The sequence below is a fragment of the Coturnix japonica genome, chromosome 15, assembly GCF_054131305.1.
Source record: "Coturnix japonica strain WE chromosome 15, WE-NBRP24, whole genome shotgun sequence".
Classification (NCBI taxonomy): domain Eukaryota; kingdom Metazoa; phylum Chordata; class Aves; order Galliformes; family Phasianidae; genus Coturnix; species Coturnix japonica.
In genome coordinates, this window is record NC_140677.1 from 4461739 (window position 1) to 4478690 (window position 16952).

The following is a 16952-nucleotide window of genomic DNA, read 5'->3' on the forward strand; positions in this document are numbered from 1 at the left end:
GACAAAGCCAAAACCATAAGGTTTACTCACTCAGATTCATGGATGAGCACTGAGCTGGGGTCCTCAGGGAGTTGCCGCTCCTCTGTCTGCATCGTGCTGACCGAATGGAAACTGGCTGCATCCCCTGGGGAAACATCACATCTCAGTCTGAAAGGCCAGAGGACGCTGGGCCCTTAAGGAGCAGTTATCTCCCAGTTTCCATCAGGAGAACTTTGTTTCCTTTCTTGTGAAGTCAATCAGGAGACAAAGCCTCCAACCCCGGCAGCCCGACTTCTCCCATCTTTCCTCCAATAACAATGCAGCTTTGCAAAACACCGGTGTTTACATGGGGTAGCAACCCTACCTCGCCAGCTGAGTTATCCTGCTTAGTTAAGTCTTTCTTTCCCATTCTTGTTTTCCAGAACTGATCAAGTCCATCCTCCAGCCCCATGGAGACTCAGGTAGAATTCCTGCCTCCTCAGCTCTGTCTCCTCATGGTACCATATAATTCTAACTACATTTAGTGGTCCCTTTCACATGAGAAAAGAGGACGAGATAATCTAACTCCACAGGGAATACGAGCAAAGCGTTTTTTCCTTATTATTGACTCATCGTGCTTCACTTTATCTTCAACAAGAAGAATATTTTTGTTTTACTATGAATTAGTGAAATATTTCAAGGTTTATTCCAAAATAGTATAATGAAGAAAGAATTGCAGTGCAGTTAACTTAGCCTACATGCCCTAGAATACGAGGAATTTTCTTCTGAAAACTGAGTAAGAACCTCAAAGGACCAACCTATAAGCCACATCTGCTTGTTTTAATTTGCTAAAGCTCAGACAAAACACAAAGAGACACTAAGAGCAGCCACAACTTTACTCTGCCTTCATCCTACCTGTATTTATCTGCTGAGGAAGGAGTAACAGCCATGACCTCCTGCCTTCCTTCCCAGCTGACAGCATTTTCCTGACTGAGAGGGTGTAACCCATCACAACCACCTGAAAACTTTCAGAGCAAGGGAAGATCAGTCAGTTTAACCCCTTCCTCCACAGCCACAGCAGAATTTGAATGTCTATCTGCTCTCTTTTGATGACCTGTGGTTGTAGAGTCCCACTCAGAGCCAACCCAAGTTTTCAGATTTTGGAACTGGCCTTCAGCAGTCCTTTTTATAACTGCTAATTGGGGTGTTATTAATAAGAAGATACACCAGACTGGGCCATACCAGTAACAGCAAACCGGCTGTATTAAAGTCTGCACTATCCAAAAATGCTCCATAAGCATCTTACCCCCACAAGGGTAATTCTCAATGCAGCATCCAAGACCCTGCTGATGCAAGACAACAGCCTAGCACTATTTGTATTGCGCACACACACAGGATGCAAAGTTTCTCTGGAAGTTAAAGGACACTTCTGGGCTTTGGTGGGCAAGGTCAAGCCAATGTTAGTCTGCTCTGATAAAGCATGAGGAGGTAAATCATTCTGTGCAACTCAGAAGTCACTCAGATGGTACTTTTGGCGTTCCCCCCCAGCCCCCCTACCCTGTGCTTTTGTTCTGTCAGTCTGAAGAGAACAGCTCGTGTGATGTAATTTAGAATGGAGTTTTTTTAAAGCTTTCACTCAGGAAAAGCTTCAGGAGCTCTGGGGGTATAGCTTAGCTCTGAGAAACAGAAAGAAAGCAAGTTTGCATTGACAGCTTGATCCCAGAGAGAGGTGGCTGCCTGCTTGTCTAACAGGTCCTCTGGGTCTGGATGAGGCAGAGACAGAGGAGCAGTCATATTAAGTGAACGTGCGCTGCCAATGTTAAAGGAACAATTACCATTATTCTGCATAGTTCACTGTTTGCTACTGCGATTTCCTTCAATAAAACCTCTTTTCACTTGCCAATTGGAGCTTGTCATGTAACAATATTTCTTATGCACAATACACATACTAAAATGCCCCTGTGTTTTTAATACATTTATAGTTGTTAACAATAGTGGTATAGTGACAGAAAAAAATGTACTTGCGTTGAATACAGAATAGACTGAAAAAAAAGAGCAAACCAGAGACCCTGTTCTTAAGATTTAATGGGGTTAAGTTTTGCCTAAACTGAGTGTTAAACCTCAGTGACACCTCTTGCATTTCATTCATGCTCAGGGCCTGGTCTGTGACCTCCGTGCTTATAAGGGGATGTCCACCGGAGCCTTCCTGAAGCTTTTGACTTGAGGAAGTGCTGAGGAGAGGGATGAGCTCCTCCAGTGGGTCTTCTCATCTATTCCTGTGTCCATGCATCCCCACAAGGGTGCTTCTCCTGGGGCCTTGGCAAGCTCAGTGCCCAGTGTCCAACCAGCCCCCAATCCCTGTGTGCAGCTCACATAAGGCACCAGCAAAGCTCCTCAGGAGCACAGTTCTACGCCACGCAGAACAGATAGTCAGTGTAAGGGAGATCTCAGGAAATCTGCAGCTCTCCACTGAAAGCCTGCATGTATTGTGAAGACTTTGTGCCTGTACTACACATGCTAATGTGTACAAAGCCAGGCAGAAACAACCACAGTGAAGGTGTCATGGTGAGAAGTATTTAAGTGTTTGCTGGTGACGGGGCTGAACCTAATATTTCATGCGCTCAAACGATCAAGCAGCTCGTTCAGAAACGTCTGGAGTACAGTCATGAAGGCAACTTTGTTCTGCCATAAGATGCATTGTTTCTAAGAATGCTGTTTTGTTCCAAACAGTTTTGTATAAACAGGGAGGGACATTCTGAGTATCATTTCTCTCTCCTACACCATCCAGGAGCAGTGAGCGGTAGGCTGCATTTTTCAGTATTCTTTAAGAAACTGTGCTGCTTTGATGCTGCTTTCCTCCACCAAATTCAAGTGCTGACAGCCTCAGAGCTCCTCTGGCATTAATGCTGATAAATTTGTGACCATAACTGCCAAAGACCACGGGATGCAAAAGGAAGATGGTATGTAACGAGCTCACAGATTCTGACTGTAGCTGCTCTAATATTCCAACTTCTCAACAGATAGAGCTTACCAAATATGAAACCTTGCCAAAATTAATGATAGAGAAAAAATACTGAGAAAAAACAAAAACAAAAAAAAAAAAAAAAATCACCTTTGTAATATATTCAGAAGTGGATCATCTATAAATTTCCCAAACTAAACAGTAAGCAATTGTGCAGGCATATCCATCACTGAGGCTTACCTTACTGTGCCAACACATTAAAGAAACCCCTGCCCACTTCTTGGCTCTCCGTTCTGGTTGGGTTTGGTTTTTGAAACTTGATCATATTGGCAGACAGTCTTAACCTCACCAATGGGGAGGGCAATTAACCCTGAGAGGAAAGAAGGAAGGCTGTATTAATGCAGCAGTGCTGCCCAGACAGGGATATAACAATAATAAGGCTTGGGTCTTCTTTCATTTGAAAAATAACATGATCAGTTCAGATAAGATAATACACCAGAATCAACAGCTTTATGCTGAAGTGAGGAATAAAGAGAATTTAGAAGTTCTGAGTTATCTCTAAAACAGAAAGAAAATAAAAGAGGATGTGGAAAGGCTTCGTTTCTCTTTATCACAACTTTCCAGGGCGGCTTTATGGGATAGAGCTGCCACATGACCCAGAAGTCCAATCTAGGGCTTAAAATCAGTGTCAGAAACTGCTGCCCCTTCAAAGCATGAAGGAGTATATGAAACACCATGAGGTCCTGCTGCCTTCTGCACTAGCTTCTCCTACTATCATGGATATATTTCACACTGTCACAGCAACCAGGACACGAATAAAGATGTGAAGAAGAACTTGGTAGGAAAGGAAACAGGGCCTGAGGCAGAACATGGAAGATCTGACCTGGAAACAAACCCAGAGGGCTCTGGAACATCTCTCCCAAAGGATGCATGGCCATGTCCTGTACCTGAGCCCACTGGTTTCTGTGACCTGTTGACCAGCGGAGGTTACTTCTCTGTTGCAATTGCATACTTAGTCCCACTGCTATGACACTGCTGTGAAAAACCAGTGATATATCCTGGGACACAACAGCTGAGGGCCCCATGGATCTGGTGCTGAGCTGTGGCAGTGCAGGGCTCCGGGTGTGCACCTGCAAACCATCCTGGGAACGTGCCACAAAAGCAGTTGTGAATGTTGCTATTGTGCTCCTTGGGAGCATGAATTATGTCTGGTGTCTAATGCAGATGATGATGTCTGATGCAATAGGCACTTTTGAATTAGAGCATAAAAACCTTTTCATAAAGTGTTTGGTCTCCCTTTTCTTCAAAGTCCATTGCGACTGTAAAGTGTATGTGAACAACATAAAATTCACACTGATCCTTTCAATTCTTTTTTAAGCATCCTTAAATCCAGCTAATTTTATTATTAATTTTTTTTTCTGGCTGTACATCCTTACTTTTTATAGTTAAAAGTAATTTTAAAGCGAAAAAGAACATAAACAATATACACTGACTCTTGACACTCCATTGCTTTTTTAAACTAGAATAATAAAAATTTGCAAATGAACAAAAGAGTGGGAGGAAGATATCTGATTTACAATGTTTTTGAGATAAAGAACACTATAAAAAAAGATCAATGTGAATAATAAAGCATTGTTAACTGAGTCATGACATTTCTATTCTCAGTGAAGACTTGAACAGTAGAGCTCTGCAAATGAGCACCTTGTGCCATTTTCAAAGTGGGAGGAAGACATATAATTATAATTTTTAAAGTGAAGAGAATTTTTTTAAAAATCTCTGTTAAAAAGTTTATTGAAAAACATATCGACATATCAGTGTGACATAAATTACTTTAATTTTATTAAACTAGGAGAGGGGAAAACCTCTTTTGGAAGACTGGCTGCAGAAAGCATTCCTTGAAAAGAATTTTCTTTATTAAAAACTCTTTTCCTAAGATGAAACAGCACTGAATGTCAGCACTACCATATATTTATTCTGTAACTCTTCCAGCAGCTGAGATCTATAAAAGAAACATATTTTCAAAACAGTTTTAACCTCCATTGTCTTGATCGTTCGTATTAACGTTTTTCATGTCACCTATTGAAATCTCTTAAAGGAACCTTTTATTCAGTCAAAATTAATGAAGCCGTTTTCTTAAACAGCCTCCAGAAAGTAAAAAGGATGTAATATTATGCGTTTTATTTGACATACGTTCTCTGCCATTTCACTTATTTGTGTGACGAGAGCAAAACATCATATATGTGTGTTATCAATTCTGCAGAGAAAAGTGATTTTGAAAGAGAGGAAAACTAACTCTGCTCTTGCTGTGTGTGCAATTTAAATGCAGAGTAAAAAATACAGCATTGATCAGATTACCCCAATTGAGTCATTTAGTGCCTTAGCATTCCTCAAGCTAGGGCCCAGCTGTGAAATCATAGTTGGGGCCAAACTTTTCTGCTAGGTGTGTGCACATGGCTCCCATTTTCTTCAAAGGGAATGGCACACATGGCCAATATTTAACTTTCACCTCTTCCATTTTTCAGCTAGCAGAGCCAGAACCAATGCATGCAATTTAATAGAATTAAGAATACAGTCAAGGTTTCCAGGACTTACTAGTGATTTGGGCTATATAATTCAATACACCTCAAAGCGCAGATGCCGAGCACATTCTGAAAATCAGGCCATCTCAAATGTCCTATTTTAAGCAAGTAAAATCATAAATCACTTTGAGCATTTTGTCAATCAGATTCTAACAGCCAACACGGTGCAAGATACCTCTTCAGAATTCTAAGTTCTGGGCTGGCTGAGATGCCTGGCTGACTTACCACCTCCTGTCCCATTTTGGGCACTGTGGTGTTTGCTCTTATTTCACCCCTCTGCCATTACCAGCAGGGCTTGAACGCAGCACAAACGCCCCTCTGTGGCATCTGCCTCCTCACCAAAGTGTAGAGTACAGTGCAGTAAATCCTTTGGGATGGACCACATGACTTTGAGGTGCAAGTGCCTCAGTGGTATGTAAGTATGCATCTCAAAGCAACCTAAGGTACATGCAGATCCTAGTTTCAGCTCAAGGTCAGGTGGAAAACTTTCCTATCATCCTTCCTGACTCTTCCCTTCGTTTTCCCCCAACTCCATCTGTTCCTCACCCATCTCCTTCCCTCCACACTCGCCTCCCTCTTCTTCCTGTGTCCATCTGTTCCCTCCTTCCTCAATACAAGCTGGGGAAGGGAAGTGAATTCAGTCATTCACTGAACAGATTTCAAGACGAACACCCTCCCTTTCCCGTTCTAACTTCATTCATCATGGTAAAAATTATAATGAATAGAAATGTTGAAGGTGAAAATTTATTAGAGATTGTGTTGCTTTCTTATATCAAAAGCAGTTAAAGCTACATATAAACATTGGCTTCATTCATTTTTTAAATATATGGTATAATTAGTGAGAAATATTAGTGGAAGTGCTTGGTATGCAGTCCATCAACACATGCCTGTCAGAGTTTAGGATCTGGGCCAAAATCTTTTGCTAGTCCTCTGATAGATTTATAATAAGCCTATAGAAGGTTTTACAGTCATCTGGGTCACTAATTCATAAAGTTAAAGTGTATGCAGTGAGGTCAAAAATTCACTATTGATAAAATACCTCCTCCAGGGATTGCAACTTTGTTACAGAAAGAAAAAGAAAAAAAGGAAGTAAACCCAAAGCTTCTGTGAATTACTAGTCCATCATCATAAATCAGAAGAGAAGCACTTGCACAAGTTCATGATGTCATACAAATATTTATAGCCTTGTATACTATTTTCTGTTGCCCTATTACAAAAATAAACAGTCTCTAGATCCCTTTTATCCTCATGCCTGAGCTTAGCAAAATGCAATGAGCATGAGACCATGAGAGCACCCATGATATACTACTCTGGAACTGCCTGGGCTTGTTGAAGGGGCAGGTCCCCATCCCATTTTGTCCCTCTGACTCTGGGTGAAGAAGAAAGACTGAATACTCCAAGCACTGCATGGGAATTGGATGGGCAGGTGCAAGAGGAGTGGAGGATCTCAGCATTCACATGAGGACCTTGTGCATCTTGTTCACTAGGAGGGCTAAGCTATGGAGGCTGCACCTTGAGTGCGTCTTCTTTCCTCCTCCTTCACTGGCCTTTCAGGAACCTCACCTAAAGTCTCTGGAGTACTTGTGAATGGATGATGGCCCCCAGTTCATTACAAATATCCCAGTCTCAGTTACACTTCCTGTAACAAATTGAAACGAGAACTACTGCGCTTGTGTTGTTCCCTATGCCCTGGCCTTTCAGATAAAACTTTCTCTCACAAGGAATGAGATGACCTTTAAGGTCTCTTCTAACCCAAGTCATTCTGTGTCTCGATGAAGGAAGAATGCTTGACTCCGCTAAATGACTGGTGGTTGGAGCAGTTTCTGGGCTGAGCCACATCTATTTACACTGTTTCTCTTAATGCTGTGTTGTTTTTCCACCAAGACAGCTGCACCAGCTCCCTGCCTCTCCCAGTTCTCCATGAAGTGATGCTGAGCAGTGAGGACCACCCAGGTAAGCTGCCATCCCCATGCATGTGTCACATCATACCATACAGCTGCACATCTGGCCTCCAATCACTGCTTCAAATAATTATTTAAAGAAAAAGTTGGTGTCCTTTAGACAGGTGACCAAAGGTCTTTTTCTTACTTCCTTTTCTATCTCTCACTCTCTTTTCTGGAGTTTGAGTTTCATTTTCCTGTGAGTCTTTTCAAATCAACTGAGTTCAATTCGAGTCTTTAAACTTACAAGTTATCCTCCATCAGGTCTGATGTAGGTCTGCTGGCTCTATCTCAGGACTGAATGGACACGGCACTCAGCTCCTCAAGTGACGAGCACGTGCTATATTGAATAGACAGGCCGTGACAGCAGTGCATAGGATAGGGAATGGCAGGGAGATCAGCCAGGCATTCCTTCGGTGTTTCTTCTGCACTGATATACGAAGATGCCTCACGGTGAAATTAAGAAGTCACACATCCTAAACTGCCAGAGTTTTCCACAGAATTCACTGTTAACCCTTGGGACTCTTTGCCCCAGGAACACAAAGCTGGGGCTGCAGCCAGAATGGATTGGGAACAAATACAGTAGGTGAGCAGAGCCATGCACCCACTTGTTCCTTGTTGTAAGATGTACGTGAGCTCTGCAGCATTGCCCACATTGCATCAACCCCTGTCCAGCTGAGCACAGCCCTCTCATTCCCAGTGTCCCTTGCCAAACAAACAAATAAATAAATAGGGCAGACTTAAAGCCCTTATATGCCATTGTATAAAAACTAATTTCTAGAGTGTGCAAGGAAATCCTACCTCCTGTTCTCCAGGGCTGAAAGACCCTGGTTTTTGCCTGAGCCAATGAAGAGAAATAGGGGTCAGGCGACCTGCTGTAAATACCAGTCTCAAACAGCACCACTGCTCCTCACTGTTAACAAGAGGGATCTGTGGCTGGCATCAGTGGGAAGCAGGTGATTTACTTTGTGCTTTCATGAATTTAGATGCTGTTGTCAGCGGCCTGAATCACCCAGCTTAATAAATGTCTCAATACTCACATTAAATTTCTACTATTTGTCTTTAATACAAGCATGGGTAAGCAAACCCAGTCCCCTGCAATAACAGTCCAAGCAAACCCTCATCCTCCCTGGATGAGGAATAAATTGGCTACTCCAGGAAACTCTTCAAAAATGGTACATTAAGGGAGTTTGCCCCTGACCACCTCTAACAGTCTAACTGACACAAAATAGCCTGAGATCTTTTTTATCACAATGCACCTATTTTTCCCTTCTAATCCAGTTCACTGGATGATTTCTACCTGTTAAAAATGGGCATTTGTGGACACGGGCTCTTAGAAGACTAACAAAGTTTCCCCTCCTGCCCATCTCCAATTGCTATTTTTTTAAAATGTTCTCATTAAAAACAGTCGTAAATAATATCAGTAGTACATAATATATATATTTTAAATCCTTTTTGCTCTTCTTATTTGTTCTCATCACTCAGCCTATTACTGCTCCATGCAGAAACTATAAAAAAGGGGAAAAAAATGCTAACCACTTTTATATGCTGGTCTAGCTTAATCTTTATTTCTTTAAACACTTTGTGCAAACATTAAATTGATAAAAGACATAATGTAGAAGGACCCACAGCTGAACTGAAGGTAATTGCATAAAAATGAAATGGAGACCTATAATTGTACACTGCTTTAGCCTCTATCGCACTGTTTTCTGGAAGCACGGATCTCGCTTGTCATAGCAAGTTGCTTGTTACAGTGATTGCATGAAGACTTGATCTAGCTGTACAAGACAAGTATAACATTACTTAAAGGGAGCTTTTCAAACTAAGAGTCTGACACTAAAATGTACTGTATTTTCAAAGATGTAGTACGCTTTAACAAACAGAAGAGTCCTTGAATGACAGCTTTTGTTACCCTTTTGTTTGATGGTGCTGTATTGAAAAATTCAGGTTATGTCTATGCCTTTCTATTTCTGGTTTTGATTTCTCTTCAACAGCACTTCAAGAATAAAAATTAACTTGAAGCATGAATAGTAGAAGTTGGTGGATACAGTAAATGTTAGTCTGGCATTTACTGATTACTTCCGTCTGATTTTTTTCAGTCTCATTTGTTGAATGCTTAAATGCATTCCGCGGGCCATTGTGTTGTGGCAAAATAGGAAAACTGAACGGATATATTGCAATTTAAAATATACCCAACTTAGACGTTAGGGCTAATTTTGAAATGGGGGAGATGATACAATATGTCATTCTTGCACAGACCTTTCAGTCTGACCCACATGTATTCAAGTGCTCTGCCCATGTTCAGCTCTCAGCCTGGACGAATAAGATCCATTTGTTAGACTGACATCTGAATACCAGGTGGGGCACGTGCCTTTTGGACCCACAAATCAGATATTATCCAATAATAGCAATGCATGACCAGGAGGACATTGCTTCTTCTAGATCTCTGCTACTTCCATTAACATTGCCTTTCTAAGAGATGGAATATTATTGGAAGAAAGCACAGGGGAAATTGTGATATGTCATTGATTTATAAACACTGGGAAATAGTAGTTACTGTACATATAAGTACATCCAAATTGCATGAATTTTCACATTTTGGATTCAAGAGGTTAATCAAGAAGTTGGAGAGGAAAAAACTATACTTATTGCTTTGGAAAAAAAGCTATCAACAAATTATTGTAGCCAAAAAAACCCACAGACATGTTTGTCCATGACTCTCATTTCCTTCAATCAATTGTGCAACCTACAGGCTTTGCACTGCTGCATCTCACCCAGAGGAGCCACTGCCTTTTCTGCCCTTCTCAAGTCTCACCTGTGGCTTTCTGTCATCATAACGCTCACAAAACCTGACAGCTGTAGGTTTCCAAGCCCCCTTCTCTGTGCCGCTACTGCCTTTCTGCCTTCTTCCTTCCACTTCTCTCTATCCTACCAGTCATTCCTTGCCTAAGGCCAACCTATAGACTCACTGGGATAGGGAAACCCACAGTTCCTTTACAGCAGACCTTGTCTTCACTACAAGTTCACAATCAAGAAAAAACATACCTGCCAACAAACATTTTTTTAACCATGATTTAAAATAAAAATGAATACACTAGCTTAGCATTTCCTTTTATCCTCTTCCATGCTATTACTCCGATAACCTGTGCGCAGCTTTCTCACTGTTAGAAACTTCACTACATGAAGATGACAGCGGGATGAAATTTGATTATGGGTAAAATCTTATACGGAATTTTCTCTCCTTCTGTAAGTGGACAAAACAGAGAGAACTTGGGGTCTATCTTCTCCATCACCCTGCAGTAGAAAACAGCTTCTAGAAAGGTCTTTGCCTTTTCTTCTCCAGGGCAAACAAATCCAGCTCTTTCCACCTCTTTTCTTACATCAAGCTCCCCTCACCACCTTGCTGACTTCCATGAGACTCTCTCCAGAGACAGTATTACCTTGAACTTTTACTTCCTCTCAGTTCAAGCCCAATGATCACAATGTTTTTATCCTCTCATATTGCAGTCCACTTGTCCTGCCCAAATTTCCTTCTTTCTGCTACGAGTATAATTGTAGGAGCACAACTGCAAGGTTTCACTCTATCAATCTTTTCTTGGCTTTTCTTTAATATACAGCAGGCATCAAAGATACCCGAAAAACAAGAGATAAGCGAGATCTCTCCTCTGGCGCCTTGCAAGCAGAAAGCAGACTAACTGCTTTAGAGTATTTACTGATCCTCTTTGAAAGTAATGTTTGCAAAACTGAGGTGTTTGTAAAGATTGATTTTCTGTATATAGCGTAAGAGCAAGGATATCACAAGATTCAAGCAAGATAAGAAGTGAGGCTGTGCTTGATGTGAGGTACAGGAGTTAATCAGTAGGAGATAAGAACTAATGAGGTTTTATCATCCCAGCAGTAAAGCAAATGACTGTGTTTCTTGGACTCTCGATCACTTTTGAAAATAAGTGTAACTGTACACCAACCTGCGTTTATCTGCTCCTAAGAAGTTCTTCAAGAATACATTGAGATCAGAACTCTTTCTTCTCCCTTAATTGGGACTCAGAAGTAAGCTCTGTCTCTGGTTTTTGAGATGACTCTCTGGAACAGTGACAGCATGCAAAATATCCCACCTTCTAGTTGCATTTCAGGCCAACAATACAAGCATGGATGAAGTTAAGAAACAACAAAATTCAATTTAAAACAAAGATAATCTGATTTTCTTTGTAACAAGACTATGAACCCACGGTCAGCTGGCCCAGCTCCAGCTGGATGCTCCCTACACACATTGTTGGCTGTAAATTTAGGGAAACAAGAGCTGCTGTTGAAAAACCAAATTGTTGTTCTGCATTCTCACGTATCAAAAACTGAAGTTAGGAGAACATGCTCCAAATAGATTTCTGCTAAAGCTATAGTTCTGTTCTCTCTTCTCACCTGACCCCACACAGTGGAAGGGAGTCATTACTTAGCCTATAAATCCTCTGGGTTTAAAGGAAAACCCTTAAGTGCAAGTTTATGATTGCATGCTTGATGAATAAACTTTACATAGATAAAGAGACTGAAATCATCAAGTGGGTTAGCCCTTAGAAGTAAACACCAATAGGCTTGGAAATTCTGTATATGTTATTTCTTCAGATCTATGCCTTAGTATCACAAACAAGTCTTTCTTTTATTTTCCATTCTTTTCCTACCAGAAAACCAGCTTACAAATGAAAAACATACGGATGAAAAGACTGTGAAAGGTATTGTTATGAGTTCAGTCGCAGAATTTAGCATGGCAGACACTTCATCAAAAGAAACCAAAAATGAGAAGAAATTGTCAGAAGCAAGCAGATCATCCATTGCTTCCCTGGAGAAATGCAGAGAATTCACCTACATTGAAGACGATGCCTCAGTTCATCAGAGAGACAGTGATGGTATGTTTGGTAAAACAAATTGCATTGAAGCACATTTCTAAATAACAACCACTTCAGAACACAATGCATATCTAACTTGAAATAAGTGCTCACATGCTTAATGGGAAGCTCAAGAACATAGCCAAAAGCAGTAGTAAGTTGCTCTATAGACGTTTTCTCATTTGAGTAATGAGAATCTGTAGAAATGAATCTTAAATTTTCAATGATATTAGACTAAAAGAAGAGAAGCTTACAGCCTACAGAGCTCCTGTGCTCCCCTACATGTGAACACTACATATTGCTAAAGCATAGCGCGCTCTTGGACTATTGATCAGAGCTGTGTCACCTTGTAAGATGGAGGAGCTGATCTTTATAATTGTATAAGAGCATGGGTTAAGGAGCAGAGTATCTGTAATTTTATTGTTGCTGTTAAAGAAGGAACTAAGAAAGGAGGCAGAGAAATGGTTGTGTGCATTACAGGCCACAGGCTGTGACTCCTGGGAATGTAAATAGCACAACAGCCCTGATTTTAGTAAATAACCAGCACATGAGGAGCTATTCCTGGTTGTTAACAAAGACGTGAAAAAAGTACTTATGTGAATCATTTGTAAAGTTTCTAACGTGTGTCTTATACAATAATGGGTAAGTGCTTCATATCAAGCAATGTTGAGATCTATCATGCATAGGATAAAAACTATCCCTGATTTAAGAACTTCTGAATACAGGTAAACATAATAAACTGTAATGCTCTCAAGAAACAACTGTCATCTCTGTTTTAACAACAATCCTGTAACAGAGGTGATGTCTCCATCACTTCTGTTGGACTGCATTTAATTTCAATGAAGGACAGTCATTGTTCCTTCCATTTAAGGGACTCATCCTCCCACCCAGACACTCACTGCTTTTTGAGTTTATTGGTTATCAGATCAGGCCCATCAATCATTACTGGCACACAGGTGTGCACACATGATGTATATAACAGAATTCATAATCCTTAAAAAGCAAAAGAAATTTTTAAAAAAAGAAATAATTAAAAGAAGGAAGGAAAAAAAAAAAAGCCATGCTCAATTAATAATGTTACATACTGGATGGAAGCCAAGAGAACCAAAGGAAACCAGATTTGTGGTTGTCACTGCATACCCTGCTCTCCCTACTCTGAGAGGTTACTGCTTACTTCACACACATAACAAAGCTAAATCCTACTCTCTGGTGCATAGAGGATCTCTGAAAGCACAGCAATTGGAGAAGTGCTGAGAGAAGAGCAGATCCAAAGCTCAGAGGTCTCACCATGCTGGCCCTGGTGGCATGAGCAAGCTCTAGTCCACGTTTGTGCTGAACACAGGGCAAACTGGCAGCCACCAGACAAGAACAGGGAAAAGTAGAGATGAGGCAGACTGGGTAAATTATTATAAGTTCTTCTTTTGTGGTAATTAATCTACTAATGTAGAGAATGAGAGCTGAGGTCATTGTTCTCACTGAGATTAATGCAATAATGTCTTTTTGCAAACAGCGGGGAAAACAGAAGAGAAAACAGGAGATTGCATCTCCTTTTATGCAGTTTGTGGCTAATTTATTTTCAAATATATAAATGAATGCATAGGAATGGATGCTTAATTGCTAATATCTATTATTTATATACATTACCCCACTTAAAACAGGACAAAAAAAGCCTCACACATGCAGATTTTTCGAAATGTGTTACATCCATTATCACAGTTCATGGTGTGTGCTCTGATGGGAATTTAAAAGCATCTTTACTTCACATCACAGACTCTGTGCCGAAACATTACTTTATTATTAAAATCTTAAGCTTTTTGTGTGCTCCTTCTCCTGGATGGAGCCCTAAGGATGGCACCTTTCCTCTGAAGATTACAGGAGCACCAATATGGTGAGCACATCAGGGAGGATAGAAAAAAGATATTAGAAAACAGATCTTCGGAGAGGGAAAAAAAATAAAGGGAAGGTCCTTAATTGATACATGATTTTGAATGTGATCTCTTGTATCTAGGTATAGAAAGGAAATTTCATACACACATTAAGAAAAATAGTCTTAATTACACCATAGGCTACTGGATAAAATGATTACATTTTCTACACTGTAAATTTCATACAATTAAACACAGCAGTGTCACCTTATAAAATGTTTCAATTTTATAATTATTTCAGTTCATTTACTTAGAAAAAAATATAAGCATGAATTTACTCAGTATCACCAAAATCTAGTCATTCTTATTCAACAGAACCGACTTAGAAGTTAGTTGTGCTTGTCTGAACCTAAATAGATCTTGACATATTTAAATAAGTATTAAAATTGATAGCATTGATGATGATATGCTACTTAGAAAGGAGTTCAATCACACGCTATTTGTTCTTGCTACCTGCTATAACTGCCTTCTTTTTGTATACATAAAGACATCAGAATGATTTTTAATTTTGTTTTCCATCAAGAAATCTTTCATATAAAAGAAAGAGGAAAAAAAAGGAACATAATTCTGGAAACTTCCTGGCTGTGAACTTTATGTTACATGAGATAAAAAAATGCCACAACAGAACCAATGCAGTTGAATGAGTTCACAGTTAGTCATCCCAGGGCAAGAAATGCGGATGAAACCATATGCTTTCCTGAACGAACCAATGAAAAAACATTTGTGTTGTTGAAAGCATTTTTCTTTTCCAAAAACAAGGAGGGAAGAAAATGGAAACGTTTGGTTCTTTGCAATCCAACAGGATTCACACCGTCAGAATCTTGCACCTGCTTGGAGCCCTGCTGCACTCCACCAGCTTCCCCAGATGCCATAGTTTGAACTTGGGGTGGTAACCAATACATACATATGTTTTTTTGTGGGGGACTGAATAGAACAGAAAGTCTTCTGTCACAGGCTGACATGATCCTTCCTGATATTGTTTTCCAATTTTTTATATATATATTTTTTGTCTTGTTTTGGAAGTTGACAAGGCTGTAAATGAAAAAGTGGTAAAATCTGGGAGTGAAAGAAAAAGGGCCTTGGGCTGAGAATCCATCCACACTGCCCTCTGCAAGGGTAGTTCTCTGTTCTTGCTGTTACCCCTTCTCTTTGGCTAGGCCATCTAGCAGTCATTAAACAGTTGCACGGAATCAAACCTTTAATAGAAGCCAAACTGTAAATAGATGAGGAATCTGTAATTGTTTTCTGCCCACTGTGAGTACAGCTCTCATAAGATCATCTCAGTCCTTACCCAGATACCAAATCTAATTCATGGGCTAAGGACACCATGTCCCACGCATCCAGAACAACCAGGTACAGCAGTAAGAACCAGAACTGGAGAGTCTGAAGACTTGCTCCACTTTCCACAAAAGCTTTGGGTGTTTGTGCATTGACTTCCAGCAAAGACTGAATAAGAGCACAGCAACAGGCAGCCCAGAAAAGATTTCCTGAAAAAAGATTCAGTACCAAAATACTTGTAAGCAAAAAATTACCCTTGAAAGAGGTTGTGTTTTTTTGTTGGTTTTTTTTTTTGGGGGGGGGGGGGAGGAGAATTCTTTTGTTGATTTTCTTTTTTATTTTCCAACCTTCAAAGAAAGTTTGATTGTTTTTATCTTTCCATATTTCCAGTGTCAAATTAAAGGAATTATCTCATTTTTGCATAATCACAGCAGCACAATCTTGGGTAATCAAACATACCTCTTTTCTCATGTCTCCCTGCTTTTCCTTTTTCTTAGATGAATGTGCAACACTTATCCTGGCCTGCTTATTCTGCCAGTTTTGGGACTTTCTTATAATGCTGCCTGATACCTGTGAACACTGGCTGATAGATACCTGTTGTCCATCCAATAGATACTACCAGACCTCCGATGAAGACCACTCCAACAATGACTGCAACTGTGACTGTGACATTGATTGCAGCCTCTTTGAGTCCTGCCACGAGACTGGCGAGTGCCTGGAACTTGCCATGGAGATTTCTGAAGTCTGCTATCGCTAATAGGAAAACAATTGACAAAAATCCTAAAAACTGCCTGAAAGGGATTGGACAGAGTACAAGGAGACCCTTTTTTTTTTAGTGAAAAAAACCCACAACAGGAATGTTTTCCAACCAGGACTATGCCATCATGCTGCTCCCACCCTTGAGGTCTGTATATCTGTAACATTCTGGTTCTATGACAATAAAGGGCAAAAAAAATAAAAGAAAAGATCTCCTTTGCCATAGACAACAACAGAATTCCTAAGTGCCAAGTGTGATCCATGTGTTACCCGCTGCCAATGCAATGCTTTTATAAACCCCTAATTGCTTTAAACATGGATTTCCCCCATTCACAAACACAGGACAAATTAGGACGTTCTTTTAGGACTGATATATATTAGTTCATCTTCCTAATGGATTCATACATAAACATGTATTACACATTGTTGGTTATTATTAATAATGTATGATACAGCATCATTTTATAATTAAAAATTTATTTATTCAATCTCTTAAAACACACTTATATATGCTCAGTTTAGGTAGAAAAGAAAATTAAATGAATTAGAAACCATGCTAGCTGTAATTACAGCAAATGCCTCTAAAAACCTCCAGTGAATTTTGTGGAGGAAGCACTTTAACAGGGTAGCGCAGTGTATTAATGTGCATGCCTATGGTTATGTAATAACAGGTTATGCCT

At 40.1% G+C, this 16952-nt stretch overlaps 1 protein-coding gene across 3 annotated transcripts in view; it reads left to right on the forward strand.

Annotated features, from left to right (window-relative positions):
- MDFIC2 (MyoD family inhibitor domain containing 2) overlaps positions 1 to 16510 on the forward strand; it is a 39336-nt gene extending 22826 nt beyond the window's left edge. The window contains exons 3-6 of one of the 3 annotated variants that reach the window (XM_015875453.3): positions 402 to 440; positions 7384 to 7452; positions 12113 to 12334; positions 16014 to 16510. In XM_015875453.3, coding sequence (XP_015730939.2) covers positions 402 to 440; positions 7384 to 7452; positions 12113 to 12334; positions 16014 to 16273 — 590 coding nt within the window. In that variant the 3' untranslated portion in view covers positions 16274 to 16510. The remainder of the gene's footprint in view (positions 1 to 401; positions 441 to 7383; positions 7453 to 12112; positions 12335 to 16013) is intronic. The other 2 variants (XM_085516228.1, XM_085516227.1) reach the window with 2 other exon arrangements.
- Positions 16511 to 16952: the final 442 nt, after the last annotated feature.